A 19,461-nucleotide genomic window follows, 5' to 3' on the forward strand; every position below is an offset into this window, starting at 1 on the left:
CCCCCCCCATTGGAAAACTGCCTATTTGCACACTTAATATATTCATTGTCTATTAAATTAGCACATGACGCAACAGCACGTACAACCAAGGCCAGCATGTGAGGAGAGTTAATGATAAGAAGTGGAAGATAGGGGGAACTAATAGACTCCAAGCTATTAGCATCACTGTGGGACTAAAGCAAAATGCTTCATTAAACTGAATTAAAGCAACCCATGTGTGATCGGGCTCTGATGGGAAACCCTTTTAGTGACAACTCCCCAACAACATAGGAAATGTAACTTATGTCCCAAAACATGAAGCCTACCGCGTTGAACATGAGACATGCCAATGGCAAAGAGACATCATGTAGAGCTCACTCGATAGCTTTCTTTGCCTTCACGAGATGTTTCCTTGGTGGCCCACCGCTGTGAGCTCACGCACTATTTCAGAGCACTGCAAAACATGCTTAAATTATTGCACCGTCTTGTTGCTAAATGTCATTGTTTTGGGTACAGACAAGTATGATGGCAGTTTAATTCTAACAGGTCCGTTTTGAACCAAACCAGCATTCCCTCGTCAACTTGGTTCCAACCGTCTCCATTATTGGACTTTCTTAATTCGCCGAATGTGTAAGAACATTTAATTTGCCTGTTTACCACCAAGGCTTGGCCTGGAGGAGAAGAGGGGAAGAAGAGCTGAGGAGCGCGACTGCACTTAACTGGTTTTGTTAAGAGACTCCAGTTCGTGCGCTGGCTGGCGTCGCGGAGCCCCAATCAGGTGGCATTACGCGCGGTCTTTGAGCTCACCATTGGCTGGTGGGGAAAGAAGCAGTGCGCAAAACCAACCCGCTGCTCACACTCGTCTGACAGAAGCCGAGCTGAGAACATCATCCGCTTTGAGCGCACGGACACACCGATTACATTCACGCAGCGAGGTTGAGGGGGGGAAAACGCGTTAATTCGTCAGCACTTATGTAGAAATTGTAGATTTTTTCGCCCCAATCCCCCTCCCCTTTACCAGACAGTAATTTCTTGTTTTGTGGTGACTTTTTATGAAGAAGCGGTGAGTGCGTTTCTGCGCACAGGAAGTGTTGGCTATGCACCAGCCTGACGCCAAAACTCACAGCCGGGCGGTGCGGAATTGATTAAAACGGAGGCGCTCGGATCAAATGGCTGCGCTTCACACCGCTCAAACGACTAAATGTTATACCATCCGAGCCAAAGGAGAGGAATTGCACGACCGGAGACCTTTTCGTTGTTTCTCTTTTTCTTTCTTTTTTTTAATGTCATCGCCTTTTTTTCCCCAGGCAGATCATTTGGAAATGCGCGCTGCTTGTAAAAAGTAAGGAGTAACATTTTTTTTAACGACTTTTTCTAAATTGAAGTGCACTTGGAGGGAGCGAGCAGGCATGATTCGTTTGCTTTTTCTGCTCTCCATCCTGGATGGAGCGCTCTCTCAGCTCCGCTACTCGGTGGCAGAGGAGCAGGAGCCCGGGACAGTGGTTGGGAATATCGCGGAGGATTTAGGACTGGACATTACCAAACTTTCCGCTCGCCGCTTCCAGACGGTGCCCAGTTCACGGACTCCTTATCTGGAAATGAATTTAGAAAACGGCGCGCTTGTAGTGCGGGAGAAAATTGACCGGGAAGAAATCTGCAAGCAGACCATCCCGTGCCTACTGCACCTGGAGGTGTTTTTGGAGAACCCATTGGAACTCTTTCGCGTCGAGATCGAAGTGATGGATATCAACGACAATCCACCCAGTTTTCCCGAGTCGGATATTTCGGTGGAGATATCCGAGAGCGCCATCCCCGGGACGCGCTTCCCAGTGGAGAACGCCTTCGACCCGGACGTGGGCGCAAACGCTCTCAGCACATACGCCATTACCAATAATAACAATTTCTACCTGGACGTGCAGACTCAAAGTGACGGGAACAAGTTCGCCGAGCTCGTGCTGGAGAAGCCTCTGGACAGGGAGCAGCAAGCCGTGCACCGCTACGTGCTCACCGCCGTGGACGGAGGCAACCCGCAGCGCACCGGAACCGCGCTCCTGGTCGTTAAAGTTCTCGACTCGAACGACAACGCGCCCACTTTTGACCAGTCCGTCTACACTGTTAACTTGCGGGAAAATTCCCCCGTGGGCACCCAAGTGATTCAGCTCAACGCCAGTGACGTTGACGAGGGGCAAAACGGGGAAATTATTTATTCATTCAGCAACCACAATACCCCTCGGATTAAAGACTTATTCAGCATTGATGCCAGGACAGGCAGGATAGAGGTGGCGGGTGAGGTGGACTATGAGGAGAGCAGCACGCACCAGATTTACGTGCAGGCGAAAGATTTGGGGGCGAACGCGGTCCCCGCTCATTGCAAAGTGCTCGTGAAACTGGTGGACGTGAACGATAACACACCAGAGATTGGCTTCAGCACCGTGACCGAGTCCGTGAGCGAGCAGGGCGCCCCGGGCACCGTGATTGCACTTTTCAGCGTTTCGGATCGGGACTCGGGCGAGAACGGGTTGATGAGCTGCGAGATCCTGGGAGATGTGCCTTTCAAGCTCAAGTCGTCATTTAAAAACTACTACACTATCGTGACGGACGGTCCGTTGGACCGAGAGACGACCGAGTCGTACACGATCACGGTGGTGGCAAAAGATAAGGGCCAGCCAGCTCTTGCCACCAGCAAGTCCATCAAAGTGCACGTCTCGGATGAGAATGACAACGCGCCCCGTTTCACGCAGGTGGTTTATGACGTGTATGTGACTGAGAATAACGTGCCTGGGGCTTTCATTCACGCTGTGAGCGCTTTGGACCCGGATATTGGACAGAACGCTCTTCTTACTTACTCCATATTGGAGTGTGACATACAGAGCATGTCTGTGGACACTTATGTTTCCATAAATCAGGACACCGGTTACCTTTACGCCCTGCGCTCTTTTGATTATGAGCAGCTCAAAGAGTTCAGCTTCATGGTCCAGGCGAAGGACGCAGGAACACCTGAGCTCTCGTCAAACGCCACCGTGAACGTTATCATCGTGGACCAAAACGATAACGCCCCGACCGTCATCGCACCCATTGGGAAAAATGGCACGGCGAAAGAGCCGCTGCCACGCTCTGCCGAGCCCGGCTACCTTGTGACGCGCATCGTGGCCATGGATGCGGATGATGGCGAGAACGCACGGCTGTCCTACAGCATCTTGCGAGGTAACGAGATGGGCATGTTTCGCATGGATTGGAGGACGGGAGAGCTGAGATCCGCCCGGCGGATTTCTCACAAGCGGGACTCTCAGGGCCATTATGACCTGCTCATAGAAGTGAGGGACCACGGGCAGCCCCCCCTCTCATCCTCAGCCAGCGTGAGCGTGATATTAGTCGACAGCGTGGTCGAAGGTCGCAGTGGGGATCGTGGCTCCGCCTCCAAGGCAAAGGAGACCTCCCTCGACCTGACGCTCATTCTCATCATAGCCCTCGGCTCCGTCTCCTTTATCTTCCTCTTGGCTATGATTGTCTTGGCCGTGCGTTGCCAGAAGGACAAGAAGCTCAACCTGTACACCTGCTTATTGGCCGGCGACTGTTGCATGTGTTGCGGTTCCTGTTGCAGCAGGCACGCTCGAGGCCGCAAGCAGAAGAAGCTGAGTAAGTCCGACATCATGTTGGTGCAGAGTACCAACGTGACATCAGGTGTCGGGCCCGTGGGGCAGGTGCCCGTGGAGGAGTCGGGAGTGGGCAGTGTCGGGGGTGGATTCGGCTCCCACCACCACCAGAACCAGAACTCCTACTGCTACCAAGTGTGTTTGACGCCAGAGTCCGCCAAAACTGATCTGATGTTCCTCAAACCATGCAGCCCCTCACGAAGCACCGATACGGATCACACCAACCCGTGTGGCGCCTTAGTCACTGGCTACAGCGACCAACAACCGGACATCATATCCAATGGCAGTATTCTTTCCAGTGAGGTAAGAATACAGATTACACTGCCCCCCCCGCCCGCCCCTCCTTGACCAGATGCTTTATAACCATCACATTTAACACAATCACGTCGTCAGAAATAATCATCCCACCATATGTTTCATATCTTCTATTCAAGTCGTGTCAAAGCAAAGCTCTTCAAAAGATGGAAATGATATTGACCGACTGTTTAGCTCGGTGGCCTTTAATCATCGTCATGCCTAATGGTGATTGGACATGTCAATTGTTAAATCCCCGGTGGCTCTTTAGTTTTTATTCACTCATGTCAGATAAAGCAGACAAAGCTCATGTGAGTATTTTACTCGAAATCCTCCAATCTTTTTTTTTTTTTTTGGTTTTCTTTTTTACGCAGGATAAAAATGACGTTTATAGCCGTCAATTAAAGTATTGGTTTTATTTGCTTTGTGGTAATTGGACAGACAGACCCAGCGTGTTTTGTGCACGCAAATCCATTTGAAGTTTATTTGTTGTAGAAATCATCTTCACACTCAATTTTATTCATGGAAACTTCATTTATTACAATTCCTGCTTAAAAAAAATAGCCCACAACCACAAAGGCCTCATAGATCGTTCTAATTATGTCCCCGTTTCTCCAAAGAATGATTCATACACTGCATATACTTAGAGGAGCAAAATATATTGAGGCGGCAAACATTCGACAAAAGGAGATAAGTGATGGCCTCATTTTTGGTGCTCAGCCTCTGCGTTTTGCACCGGAGAGCTTGGAGGACTTGAAGCTTTTTTGTTGATTGCAGTGTGGCTGGAGTTTTGCCAGACAGCCAGTCACAGTCTTGCCTTTGCTCTGCTTTAAGTATTCTCCGCACGACCCAGCATGGCAGCGGCGTGAACAAAGGTTGTTCAGTCCCAGCGTAGGCTGGCTCAATCATTTACACATTCAATCGCCTCCTAACCCACTCTCCGCTGCTCTCTCCTCACCCGGTCATTAAGTGGATGCGTGCGTGCAAGTGGATGCGTTCAACATTCCGACTGCTTTCGCTGCTGCAGAACGAGCTGCGGCGATATCTGCATTTGTGGTCACTTGTCTTTCTCCAATGGGGTTTCTAATTTTAGATGACCTGACCTGAATTGTTTTTCCGTATTTTCTAGAATAAACACCAACGTGCGGAACTCAGCTACCTGGTGGACAGACCAAGGCGTGTTAACAGGTAGTGAAAAGCTCTCTGTTGTGCACACACACACACACACTACGAGTAACAATGTGCTGAGCAAGGCGGACCGCACAAGCATTCACTACCTGGAGGGCCGCTACCATCCTGCTGGCCAAAGGGAACCCGAGTCTATTCGCAGATCTATAAAACGGAATATTACACCCATCAGTATTCGTCTTGCGGATTCTGCATCATTAATTGTGGCTCTGAGAGACGACATGGTTCCCAATGTGTCCGTAATGTAGCTCTTCAATTTGGCACCAGTCCCATAACTGGCAGAGCGGTGCCTATTAAAGCGCTAAGACTGGATTTCATTACATGCCATGTGTAACATCCAATTTAGAATCGTGATGGCCGCCGTGACGGTATTAATGCAGTTATGCGTTGGCGGGTTCTGATTCCCTTGTCGTTTTCGCTCTCTCTCTCTCGCACTCTTCCGGCCTTTCATTTAATCCCCCCCCCCCCAAGTATTGTTGGTTGACCTCGCTCTCTACCCCTGAATTTGTTTCATTCTCCTGTGCGTCTGTGACTGGCTGCATTGTACTTCTCTCCTCCAGTTCGGCGTTCCAAGAAGCAGACATCGTAAGCTCGAAAGACAGCGGTCACGGCGATAGCGAGCAAGGCGACAGTGACCACGATGCCACGAACCGGGGCCACTCTGCCGGTGAGTTTGTCGAAACATAATCACATATATCTTTTGGAAGAAAGCGTTTGTCCACGGGATGTGGTGAATTGAGCAGACGAGGGGGGGGGGGGGGGGGGGGTCTTTTTAATTTGTGGAACTCAGACTGCTGTGGCTGTCTGATGTCAGCTGGCTTCCATGATCAGAACCAAAAGGTATTGATTCCATTTTGAACAGCGGATGAAAAGACAGATCTCGTGGCAGAACTTTTTTTTTTTTTTTTTGCTTTCTCCCAGCAACTCACACGGATGAGGAAGTGTTCGGCCTGCAGTTCTTTTGCGGCATTAATCAATAAATTCACTGACGTGTAAGGCAAAGGCACCGAAGCTGAAGTGACATAATGAGATGCATTTCAATCAGCTGCATGAATTGTTGCATCTTCTGCCAGTCAGCCAATTAACACTTAAGAAATACGGTTACAGTCTATATCTGTCCCTCAGTCCACATCTGAAGAAAAAAAAATAGTTGTGTGATGTAAAGGTAATTGTGTGTGTTATGGGGGATAATTTATTCATGGATTTAGCTGGCACTGCTGTATACATCTCCGTATTGCACATCACACAGCAAATCACACACAGGCAGGTGAGCAAGGAGCGAGGTCATTGTGTAAGGATGCAGTCAAACAGTGTTGCAACTCTTGTTAACTCATTTGCTACCCAAAAAAAAAAAAAGGATCTTTGACGTCTTTAGCCGTCAATGGCGGTAAATGATGTAAGGGCGGTGCGGGGTTTAGTGAGAGGAGAGGGGGCTAATCCAGGAAGCAGACTAGCATCTCCCCAACAACACGCGGTGCCATTTTATTTTTCACATTTGTCTACAGCGGGACTTCAACGGTGACCTTCCAGCACAAGTTCTTACGGATGAGCTTAAGCTGCCACTGTTGCAACTTTTTTTTTTTCAATGTACTTGGATTTTCCCCCAAAAATGTGGGAGAAGATTCAACACTTGACACTCAAAGTCATGATATCCTTAAAGGTACATACGTCGTTTTTAATATGACACCAAGGAACATGAGAAATATTTGTGTTCATAAAACAGATGAACATATTGTTAAGTTTATTTACTGCCGTGTCGTTTTCTTTTTTTTTTTTTTTTTTTGATTTGCAGTGTTGAAGCGTCCTTTTTGTCGACACAGTTCACCACAGCAGTCATCGTGTTTATGCAAACATCCGATTACGCTTGTACCCGTTTATTGATCCGAGCGGAGTCAGACAAAAAGAGGAGCAATAGAAAATCACATTTCATATCGAATTGCCCTTTTCCTCCGAGGCTTCTTTCCACGCGGCTCATATACGACCTCCGTCTAGACCGGAGTCTGCCAAATATCGGATCAGTGCCGGGAATATAAACGAGACTTCTTTGGATCTGTGTTGTAGGACAGCGAACGGTACTCGGCAGGCTCTGTGGCATTTGACATTATTTATCACCTGAGGCGAAACAGAGCGCAATCGACGCGCAACCGATAGTGTAACTCTCTTAAGGAAGGTCACACTGTGTGTAAATCAGAAAGGCGGCACTCGAGATTGAAATATTTGACTCTTTATACGACTGTCAGCAGTTCGACTCAACAAAGCTGAAGAAAGGGATGAGCTCGTGATGACAATGTTTTCATCTCTGGCTTGTTATGATAATTCGCTGCTGATTACGAAGATGGTTATATCGCATCTATTTTGCGTGGAATGTGACATGGTGACTAAGAAAGAGCCAAACGTTGAAGAAGGAATAAATATCCTCAGCTCCCGTTTGGCACGAGTCTAAGAACATGCCGCACGCAGTTTGTATCTTTGAATCTGTATCAATACTTTATCCTTGTGTTTGATTTTTAAGTGAACAGATGACCACTCCATGGGGGGTAATAGCACATTCGTGATATTTTGGAATGTGGAGGAAGTTTCACAAACTTCAAAAGTCTGTCTTTGCCAAAAAGTACGCCAATGCAATATAAGATTTTTATATTTGATAATGCATTTATTATAAACATCTGCCATGTATTACTTGCTTAAAGTTGAAACAAATGGAACCAAAAACCTAAATAGGATATGTATGTGTTATACCACTGTTATTACAATTTGATACTTCTATATGAGTTTTTATGGTCTCATAAATCGGAATTAGCGGCAGTATTCGGCCGCAGAAATCTCAAAAAGATATTCATTTTGCAGTCAGAGTTATGACTTGGCACTCTGCCAGGTGTACACAACGGACCACCGCAACGGGTGGATAACGATCGAACCCACCGCAAATGATTAACGCTCCCCTTTAAAAGTGATTATAATTGCCTGGATTGATCATTTAAACCATGAATATGCCACAAACTGAAATGCCGAAACACTTTAGTGCCATTTCAGATGCTTATAAACATCTTCAAAAATTACACACTCATCAACAATACTGATAAAGCAAAAAATGTTTATAGCCGTGCAGTCCCGAGTTAAAAAAACAAATAAAATAAATAATAATAATAACTGTTTGACTGCAGCACAAGCTCAGCAGTCACATGGATGGTGCCAGCACTTCTGAGTCAGCCAATAGATTTGCAGCGTAGAAGTACGCAGCTTTGTAGCTAGCCGGGACAATGTGGCAGTTAGCAATTTGGTGTTGACTGAAATGGCAATCATATATATGTTTAGCGAGGGTCTGCTGACCTTATAGATTCCTCTGGTGGTCTTGTTTAGTTCTAGTAGACATATTCCAAATCTTGCTGACTCAATCACAAATCTGACAAAGCTGTTACATTTTGTGTCACAAGCGTGTGAAGGCGAAACACTCATCTTCACACACAACAGCCTCCAGCCTTTGAAGTTTGGTTGAACGGAAGTTTGGTCAAACTAGTTTGGTGATGTTTTTGGTGTGGTTATAACCAACAGTGTTTTATTATTGCAATGAGGGCTGGGTATCGATTCACAATTTCCAATATCAATTCGATTCGATTTTTTTTCGATTCAATAAAGGATTTCACGCAGCACCAATTTTATTTTCGTAAAGGAAGGCATTCTCATTTATTTTTTTTTTTTACTTAGTGAGCATCGGGACTGTATACAATTCCGCCTCCCCGTCTACCATGGGCAGTGTGTGTTGCCTAACGTGCATTTGTGCTGAGTGCATATTTCCTCGAAGACGATGCCCTGAATGAGCTAAAACCAGCATAGACCTCACATCGGTTTTGTGTATTTTTCCGGAATTTGTCTGCTTAAGCAAATTTTGCCAGTGTGTACACATCCAAAGAGCTATGTGACGCACATGTGCGGCAGAGTCTCATCCTTCATTCTGTTTCCCTCGCACGTTGGGTCTCCGCAACACTTGGCTGAGCAGTAATTCATTTCGGAAGCCTTTGCATAGCAATTATCAAAGGGGGGGGGGTGTTGTGGTTTAGAGGCAGGTTGTCCTCACAGGACCGCGCATCACAATGTCCCTTTTGGTATGTCTCTGAATGTTTAAAATCAAGTGAAAAGCATCTGCAGTTGGCATATCATCAAGCACACCTGCGTTTGCCAAGCGCACAGCCACCCTTTTGACACATTCGGAAATAAGGCTCCTGATGTTGTTTTAAATCAAAGGGATTGTGCCTGTGAGGTTATCTCCAGATGCTTTTAAAAAGTGTGCAAATAGCTTTCCTGAAAGCACTGCGTCTGCGGTGAAACACGGCCGTGTCACCATCGGAAGCACGTGTGATTGACTGCCACACCCTTATCTAGCCCACACCCTCATTCAGGTTGTTTTATTCAAATACGGTGCTGTCTTCTCTCAGCATTATTTCCCTCGTCTCCCTAATAGGAAATTGAGTGAACAAGCAGAAAAAGAAAAAAAAAAGCATCTCAGACACGGATGCTGAGATCTGTGAGACGGTAGGGAGAACAAAAATGATCATCATGATGACATTTTCGTGAGAACCAACGCCATGACAAATGAGGCAATTAAATCACCGTGGCAAGGGTGTAGGAGATTGATGATTATGAATTAGTAGCTGGCATCATGTTTCCTTGTCATTGATCTGTCAAAGGCGTTTAGCAAGCCGGGTTTAGGAACCACCTTTGCTCACACCGAAGACGCTAACTCACATCGGGAAAACTATTGCATCATGATATTTTTTTTTAGGATATTTAATGCTTTCACTCATAGGTTAATCAAAGTCAGCTGGGATAGGCCCGAGCTCACCTCGAGCCGAAATGAGGAGAAACGATCAGTGGCGGGCCGTGCATTTCACACGTAGGCTCGAATATGATCTTTTTTTTTTCTTGATTATGTTAGGCCAGCAGAGAAGGCCTTGACCGCCCACCACATATAGAAAACGGAGGGATGGATTATCAATTAAAAAAAACCTAAATAATTAGAAGCATAATTTGTCTTTTGCAACAAATGAAGGTGTGACAACTGCGTGAAAGTTGCATCCATTTCATTAAAAAGTATCCAGCACACCTCGTTGCATCCAAACCAGAGATCAATAACCGGTGGTCACCCCCGAGCCGGTACAGTAAGGTGGGATATTAATCAAGCGGGCAGCGCATGGGCAAGCAGCCATCTCGGCTCTCCATCAAAACATTTAGTGGCTGCCTCTGCGAGGCTCCCGACAATTTCTCTGCCTGTCATCGCCGGCGAGAGTGGCAGCCATCTTGCTCTGTTTTTTGCCCTGGGAGGTCTGTGGTTTACTCATCACTGGGCAGCTCGTGCAAGAAAGCTTTCGCTACTCCCCTGCCGTCTTGAGCTGCCGTCCAAATATTGGCATGCGTGTATCCTCTCTGGAACAAAAGAAGAAAAAAAAAAGAGATTATATATAGAGTATAGCTGGAAGACACCATCAACCGGGGGGGGGGTTATTTTTTGTTTGGTTGTTTTTTGTTTTTTTTAGATGGAAAAAGTGACAGAAGAAAGTCAAGTACAGAGGGGTGAATGCAGGGCATCGGCGGTAGTTGGTGGCGGGGGGGTTGACTCTAATCTGGGTACCCACACAGCGCATTCAAACATTTGACTCATCCCCCCCCCCCCTCCCCCCAGGATTTGTTTTCCCTCATTTCCTTCAGCTTCCACTTGCTGATTGTATGTCAGGCAGCACAATTAGTCAAATCACTCCAACATGGGATTTGTGGAACGCGCGGCGATGTAATGAAAAACAAAATAGTCAGTGGCAAATGTGCTGATGGCTTATTAGAAAGTATATTGTCTTTGCATTGTGTCGCATTGTTTACCCCCGTTGCATGTGCTCAAGTTTGCATGCGTGTGTGTGTGTGTGTGTGTGTTTGCCTGCCGGATGAGGTCATGATGAGGGAGAGCGCTGTTGGCAGGGACTGTCATTGCCACTCACTGTTTTGGTTGTTGTTTGCTTCCTGCCCGAGGAAGTGAAGGTGCTTCATGAGGATCAACAGCCACTGGGTGTCATGCGCACATGGCCTGTCTGTCGGTTTGCTTCCAAGCATTTACATAACTTGGCATAAGAGTACTTTTAAGCCTGCGTGTTTGCAAACATATGTGTTGATGTCGCTGTTGGTTAAGAGCAAGTTGACAGGCAAAGACCCCTCTCTCAGGTTGCCGAGGCTTTGCACACGATATTTACTTTTCCTTCTGCGGAGAACAATACCCCATTGTTGTCTTTGATTTGATTAAAACGGTTATATTTGAAGATGAATGAGCACTGTGACTGCCATCCACCTATCTGCACAATGGCCTTGAGACGATTAGAATGCCTGAGGGCAGCTCCGGCAATGGTCAACAAATCGTTAAAAAGCGAAAGGCCACTCGTTGATTTCGTGGCGGAGCATAGATGGTTTGCAGTTGCATTAAAGGGTTTGTAATAATACGAATAGTAATAATTAATTGCCTAATATTAAAATGATGGAAATAATGTACCTTGCAAATGTGAGTTTTCCTCCCCCAAGTCATTTTTGTAGTGGGGATAAAATGCTCAAATATACTTAGAAATATTAAAAAAATATATATATTTTTATTTAATTATTTTTTTAATAAAAAAAATCAATTTAATTTTTTTTTAAAGTAGAATTTTCATATTTTAAGCAAATTATTTAAATGGTATTCTGATTAATAATAATAATTTAAGCATTAAAATCCTCCAATTTTTATCCATATCACGAGGCGGCCATTTTGCCACTTGCTGTCGCCTGAATATGACATCACAATTGCTCACGGCTCAGCTAACGACCAATCATAGCTCAGCTTCCGAAAACAGGTCATCTGTGATTGATCGTTACCTGAGCCCTGAGCAACTGTGATGTCATTTTCAGTTGTCACGTGACAAAATGGCCGCCCCCTGAGATGGCTAAAAATTTGTGGATTTTGCTGCTTAACTCCTATTCCACAAACGCAATATTAATCCGAATGAGTGAAGGCGCATGGAGCATTTTATTGCAAATATTTTTGTTTTTTTTTGGGGGGGGCACTTCCCATTCCACAATAGAAAAGCAAGAAAAGCGTATTTACTTGTATAACATAAAGCGTCCACTTCTGTATGCATTTAACCACTCTTTCCGTTCCATCTGCGATGTCCCCCTGTCTGTTATTTGGCCATTGCTCTCTCCATCTGTGTTTTCTGAGCTCCTTCTCTCTCTTCCTTATGGCTCCTGCAGCTTTGCTGCCCCGGAAATCTGTGACTCCGGCTTCTGTTTGGCCCGCGCTGTTGATTGTCTGGGAGCCTTGTGTCTCATCTGACTTCATGGTCACTGCGGTCGCATGGCCCGCCTTGCCCCCCCTCGTGTCCTGAATTACAGTGGCAGCATTATTGCATACGTCGTGCACACAAACACAAGAGCCTGCCTCTGCCTCATGAACGGTTTTACTTACATGAGCACGGATGACATTTATAGTTGGAATTAGACAATCGCAAGACGGGTACATTTGGTGACAAATTAAAAAGCATGTCAAATTGCAACACTGGTGACCAGTCAGTCTCTGTGTGCGCTGCGATTGGCTGGCCAGTTCAGGGTGTACTCCGCCTACTTCCCGGAAGAGATCGGATAATGAATAGAATAATTTGCAGTTTGGATTTGAAATACGTCTTTTGTGACACCCGTTCTGGTCATTTTCTGACACACCTCGTTTATTACAGTTGGAAACTCTTTCCTTGGTATTTTGACTTGGGGAAAATCAAGAATCAACGGAAACAATTGCTTCTCTGTTTCCGAAGTCTTTCCGCCGTGGCTAAAAGATCATTCTTAACGCCACGGGAAAAATTAGGCAAGATAGTCTTTTACAGAAATCCAACAATTGGGCCTTTGTTGTCGTTCAAAAGAAATTTTCTGAAGGTGAACCATGCAACTGCTAGATGACATACAATGACGGAAAGAAAATTTTCAAGATGGAAAGAACGATATAATGTATTGTTGACTAAAAAATTCTTTGACGAACGCAGCACTTGACTCACTGTGAGCATCACTTGCCGACACGGCGTTTATATCGAGCAGTGCTCCTCAATCCTGTTCCTGGAGGGCCGGTGTCCTGCCGGTTTTCCAACTGTCCCCGCTGCAACACGTCTGATTCAAATGATCCGATAATCAGCAAGGTCTACAAAAGCTAGATAACGATCGGTGACGTGTGTTGCACCAGGGAGAGATGGAAAACGGGTAGGACAGCGGTCCTCGAGGAACAGGATTGAAGAGCCCTGATATAGAGGAAATGCGAACGTGACTGAGGACAGCATACGGACGTGAAAGAGGACGCTAAAAGCAGGTACCGGAATACCGTTTGGTACGCCAAATGAACTCGGAGCTACCATCATTCTGGGAGGCTTGACGAAGGATCTCCAACTGTTGCGACATTCGTGTAAACAGGGCGTTGCGAACGATGTGCAATGAACGACAGATGGCAAACGCGGCATTTCGAAGACCGGGAGGCAGCGCCGGGTGAGTTCAGCCACAATTTGTGGATGGATTGCGGAGGCTCGGGCTTGCGTGTCGGTTTGAGTTCAATTTCTGACCCTGACAATGACAAGAGGGAACCTGGCGTGTGAAATACTTGAACAGCACTACCAAAATATCCGTTTTGCTCCCGCTGCCTTTTTAAAAAACAAACACCAGCACGCATGCGAGCGTACGTTTTGAGACGGCGCGTTTTAATACGATGCGCCTTATGGTCACGAAAACACAGTAAATATGTTTTTTGTCTGGTCAAAACATTAGGGACACCTGCATTGTCGATAATAACACCATTTCGTACGTGACGACTCACAAGGGTGCGTTTGTGCAACTTTGATGGTAAGCCATTTTGGCCTCAGGAGGATGCAGAGAAGAAGGGTCGTAGATTGTCCCCTTTTCTTTTCCCCGTTGCCTTCCTCCTCCCCGATGTAAGCCCTCAACCTCCTGCCTCCTTCTTTGATCAAACCATTCCATTGCTTTCCCACATTTCACCAGCTACGGGGGGAAACACGAAGAAACACAAATCCAATCTGCACAGGAGAAAATTGTCTGCAGGGTGTAATTATTATGATGACTCTGTTCATGTTTCCTTTTTTTTCCCCTCATTTCCCCCCCCTTTTATAATCTCGCTCATACACTTATCCCACCAGCCTCCTCTCTTTATTCTCTCTAAGAGAGCGTAATTAACATAACTTGGATCCCTTTCATGCCTCTACTTCTATGATATCATTTCCCGTGTTAATATAATCTTTTTAATGTGAATGTTTTGTTTTTTGGCAGTAACCCTCGGTCAATTACAGAATGTCTGATTGTATGGCGCGTGATTGACGCTGAAGTCCAATTTGGTGGTCAAGTGACTACTGTTGTTTTTCTTGTCACTTTTCTTGGGGTAATTGTAGTTTTATGATCATGTTTTTTTTTGTAAGATGATGCCTTGGGGGGCATGTTTTTAAGAAATGCCGTCTCGACTTTGATTGCACTTTTCATAAAGAATGAGCAAGGTTTAGAGGAAAACAATTTGTTTCATCAGTGATGGATTTCTCTCTTTGATGAATAGTCTTCATGAGCATTTTTTTGTTTTTGGAACATGAATGATTCATAATTCGTGCCCCCACCCAACCCCTTTTTTTCCCCTGTCACATTTATTCGGCCTCCTCTATTACTGCCTTTTCCCACTTCATCCCCATTGTGCTTACAATCTTCTCTTTTGTGTTTCCACTGACCTGACTGCAGGTGCTGATCTGTTCTCCAACTGCACAGAAGAGTGCAAGGCCCTGGGCCACTCCGACCGCTGCTGGATGCCATCTTTCGTCCCGTCCGATGGACGCCAGGGGCCGGACTATCGCAGCAACCTCCATGTCCCCGGAATGGATGCGACACTGCCGGACACTGAGGTACCCTCCTCTGTCAACCTCTCCGACCAAGTCGCCTTGACATCGTCCACCGCTCCGTCCAGCAATAGGTCATTCTTCACCTTTGGCAAGGATGGTCAAAGGTCACAGTCACACAACAGTCTTCACCATCACCTCCATCCGCAACAGCAGCAGTACAACTCCGGCACGCTAGAGAGGAAAGAATATGATAGGGGGACCCTTCCGTACAAATCCACTTTTTTCTGTGAGTATCAGTATGAGAAATCCCTAGGACCCTTTGACTTTGGTCTGATCCAGTACAGATACTAAAGAAAGTGGGTGGTGAATGTGCCTCTTTTTCCAATCTGGACTATAGATATTTACTTCTCCTGTTTTGAAGGAGTTTAAAAGTGCAACTTTAGTTTGTTGGATTGTTCTCTTGTAATTTATCATTTTTTTGTTCTATGTAAAAAAAAAAAACAATCCCATTATTGCTTACCCCTCCTTTTCTTCCAAAAATCACCGAAATAGACTTCCCCACTAATTTTAGATACTGTCTGTAATTAATGTGACATTACAAAAATACGAATAAAAAGAAGGAAGAATTGGACTCTTATGAATCTGCTGTGGCCCATTTGTCTCCCTCTCACCCACTGTCAAATCCCTCGCCAAGCTATCTCTTTTTCTTTTATGTGTTGCTCATATAAGAAAAGTTCATCTACATCAAGCTCACTTCATGTTTTTATTTGTTTCATCGCCTCACACGTTCATCTGAATGCTGCTTATTGTTTGGAACTTGACAAGTGAATTTATATCCACGGAAACAAATCGTCACTCTACTCCAGGGGGTGTCAAACTCAAATACAAAGTGGGCCGAAAAGTACCATTTTTTTTAAAAACAAAATAAATGCTAAAAATTAAAAATTATTATTAATGCAATAGCATTTTTAGTTTTTAAAATTACTATTATCCTATATTATTATATAGAATGTAAAATGGTATAGTAGTCATTTGGTATAACCTCGCGAGCCAAATATAATTACACTGCGGGCCAAATTTAGCCCACGGGCCAGAGTTTGACACCTATGCTCTCCTCTATTCTGGAAAAAGAATGCGTGTAGCAAGCAATACTAACAAACAACACTCCAAAATCTTCAGTTGGGAAAGTTGAGCTGCATCGTATTGATACCAGTCGGAACATGAAAGGGAATTTCCAGCTCCAAAGAGTTCTGCAACATTCATTAGGAGACGATCACAAATCATTTCCGGGCTTGCACATAGCATGAATAATCTATTAGCTCTAAGAGTGGAGAATGGATTCGATATACACACACTCAGTCGAGAGGTCATTTCCAATCAAGTCACTAGCATGCACACCACCATCCGCCATGAAACTGCATGCCGACTGGGGACTGTCTCTCAGGTAAAGAAGGATTGTTTTTGACCTAGCAAACTGTGCCAAGCAATTTCTCTCCTGTACAACAATGGCCTTGCGTGGGTAAAAAAAAAATAATAATAGTAATCACTGCTATTTAGCCTTTAGGTAGCCTGCTCTAAATATAGCAGGTTGCTCATCTCTTCTGCCTCGCAGGGTAATGATAAATGTGCAATATGGAGCCACTTTGGATCTGTGATTTCAGAGGGTGACGTTATGCTAAAGTTGAATCTCTTTTGGTTGTCGTTTGTAATATTTGACGAATGGAGAATAAATAATATGTAATTATTTATGGATACTAACGGAGACAATGTGTATTTATTTATTTATTTTGCATAATGCAGGCATTGAATTTGAAATCGTAATCCTCACCGTTGTTTTTAATCTCATCCCAAAAGCCCGTATGTCACTGTGCGGTGAAGGTTTGCAAGTGTGTGTGCACGTAGCAAATTATGTTTTTTTTTTTTTTTGTGAGCGTTCGTTCAATGTCGCAGTTCCAAAGACGTTCAATAGACATCCAACAGTCTTAATGGTTGTAAACAGTTTTTTGTTGTCGCCATCGAAATTTGTTCCAAATTTCTTGGCGACGACAAAAAACTGTTTGGGATCGATAGCATTTTTGGTGAACATCTTTGCGACCTTGAACGAACCCTGAATCATGTTCTAAATTTCTCGACGGCAACATAAAACTGTTGTCGAACGTCTTTGCGACCGTTTGACATTCAACCTTGAAAAAAACAAAACCAACATTGGCTACTTGCGTCTTTCGGTTTCGTATCACACAGTGTGGAGGAGCTTCTATGGCGTATAAATAACTTGACAGAAATTCCTTTGTGGCATCTATCCTTCAATGAGCTGTATTTGGAGCGGTTACTAAAAAGCCACATGGGAAACGGTGTCATTTGTCTTAATGACTCTTCTCTGTCTTACAGCCCGCAAGAGGATTTGCTAGCTCGTTCCACGTGGACCTGTCAGAGACGGCGTGAAGTTCAGCTCCAGACCACCACACTGATGATAGAGACCTCAAGCTAAGACTAAATAAACACAAAGCTGGACCGCAACAACTCTGGATAAATGCCGCCATTTTCTCGGGTGGCAAACGAACAAAGCCGCGGCTTCGCTTGCCTAAAAGAGGCAAGGAGTATTCAATTCTGAGTAGCTGTCAACCTTTCCGTATCCGAGGAGCATTCCAAGGCCTTATTTCCTCTCAGCAGGACTGAGATCGGGGCTTGAAACACTCTTTTGACATTGTGTAACGTTATCGACAAAGGGAAGTCGTGAGACAGGAATGCAAGAGACCGCGAAGGACCCGCTGACTCCCAGATGTGATTTGGACTCTGAAGAGTTGTGTGTGCCTGTTTACATACATGAAGCGTCATTAACTTGGACCGACATGATGTAGAGCCCTTTAGCTATTTCTTCGGTCACTAGTGAGCCAACTGTACAAAAGACTATCTGGCGATATATAATGAGTGACGTGCAGTGTGAGAGCGGGCCGGATGGTGCTATTCAGGTATTTGATGGCACAGAAAAAAAAAAAAAAAAAAAAGGAAAACGCGGAGAACGGACTTCAAATTCTCTGTTTCTGTTTTTTGGACTGACTGTCCTTCTATCGATTTTGCTTTCAGTTCTTTCTGTGTGGTTCACGTGTGGAGAACTATAGATGCATACATATTCCGACGTTTAGATGCAAAGAGCAACGTAAAAAGGATGACTTTTGACAACAGCGAAAGGCAGCCGGAAGGTGACGTGATGTATTACGAGAAACTTTTTGAACTCGTGAAGTGATGAATTACCAGGATGTGATTCTTTTAATGCCCTCGGCCTATACATAAACAATCAGACACATTCAGTGGTTCTTATCATGTGTGAAACGTGTTTACTGTGCTATTTTAAAAAGCGTTTAAATTCATATAAAATCTATACATATATAACAATATATATATAAAACTATATACAAACAAAACGTTTTGTTTTCCCGAAAACTGTGTAACCATTGGTTTTGTACACCTCATTCAATTCAATCAAGAATTCCAAGTGCTAAAAAATGGAGAGTTGTTCTGACTGGAAAGGAGGAATGCTAAAAACAAAACAAAAAAAAAAACGTTCACGTCAACCGAGGATTGGTTGACTTTTTTATTTGATTGTTATTTTCACCATGTCACTGAAATCTTGGTCGCCTGTGTATTTTTAACTCGGTATATGCTCATGTACAGGAAGGGGGAGGGGCTATTACTACTGAGATTTTACAATCATATGCTGACAAAGACATACACACGCACACGCACACGCACACACACACACACACAGGTCAAGTAATAAATAAACCGTGTATTGAAGTTTTCTAATGTGTGTTTTGTCGGGAATAATTTGCCAGAAGTCCACTGGGAAAGCTGCTCTTTTCTTGGTTTTATCACAGAAAACCGTCTCTGCTGTCGCTGTTATTTTTAGTGCTTGCATTTTCATGAGAAACAGAGTTATCGCAGATGTATTTTATGGACTTTAAGGATGTCACCTTCCTATGACTTAAAAAAAAAATAAATAAATTACGGTGCCCATCACTGTCCGCTCTCGCCCGTCTTCCCAAAAAAAATCACTGGCGACAACTCCCTCCACCCTCACATTCCAATTCCATCATCTCTTCATTCCAATGTGATTCTCACATGGTGAGAGGTTTACAAGAGGAGAAAGAGCTCTTGAATTTGAGGTCATCGCAAGAGGTGGAGGGTTCTGTCCATTGGCTGACTGCAAACAGAGATGATCTGTTTGTGTCCATCACAAGATTGCCTTCTTTTAGAAGGCGCAGATTCATGTGACGGCCGCATGTGACTGATCCGGTGCTTTCCTGCATGAGTGAATGGCCTTTGGGTTTGGGATTAGCTTCTCACCCAGAAACATTCTATCAGACGCTAATGCATGAGACTGAAGACCGAAAGTGAACGGCTTATGGTAACTATAAACGCAAAAATGAATATACGTATGGTAATAATTCATAATGTATAGATTTTTATTGAGC

At 44.7% G+C, this 19,461-nt stretch overlaps 1 protein-coding gene across 4 annotated transcripts; it reads left to right on the forward strand.

The window, feature by feature from the left end:
• Positions 1-852: 852 nt before the first annotated feature.
• Positions 853-18,784, forward strand: pcdh10a (protocadherin 10a). 4 transcript variants are annotated; one of them, XM_088303379.1, is made up of 5 exons: positions 853-3,935; positions 5,056-5,114; positions 5,675-5,781; positions 14,892-15,275; positions 17,378-18,784. In XM_088303379.1, exons 1-5 carry the CDS (start codon positions 1,389-1,391, stop codon positions 17,395-17,397), a joined length of 3,117 nt encoding a protein of 1,038 aa, XP_088159505.1. In that variant the 5' UTR covers positions 853-1,388; the 3' UTR covers positions 17,398-18,784. The 4 variants fall into 4 exon arrangements, with proteins under 4 accessions (XP_088159505.1, XP_088159506.1, XP_088159507.1 ...); XM_088303380.1 differs by having other exon boundaries at positions 14,892-15,052; XM_088303381.1 differs by lacking the exon at positions 17,378-18,784 and having other exon boundaries at positions 14,892-15,052; positions 15,115-15,243.
• Positions 18,785-19,461: the final 677 nt, after the last annotated feature.

The sequence above is a fragment of the Idiotropiscis lumnitzeri genome, chromosome 8, assembly GCF_059441095.1.
Source record: "Idiotropiscis lumnitzeri isolate Australia: NSW breed Sydney's pygmy pipehorse chromosome 8, RoL_Ilum_1.0, whole genome shotgun sequence".
NCBI classification, from domain to species: domain Eukaryota; kingdom Metazoa; phylum Chordata; class Actinopteri; order Syngnathiformes; family Syngnathidae; genus Idiotropiscis; species Idiotropiscis lumnitzeri.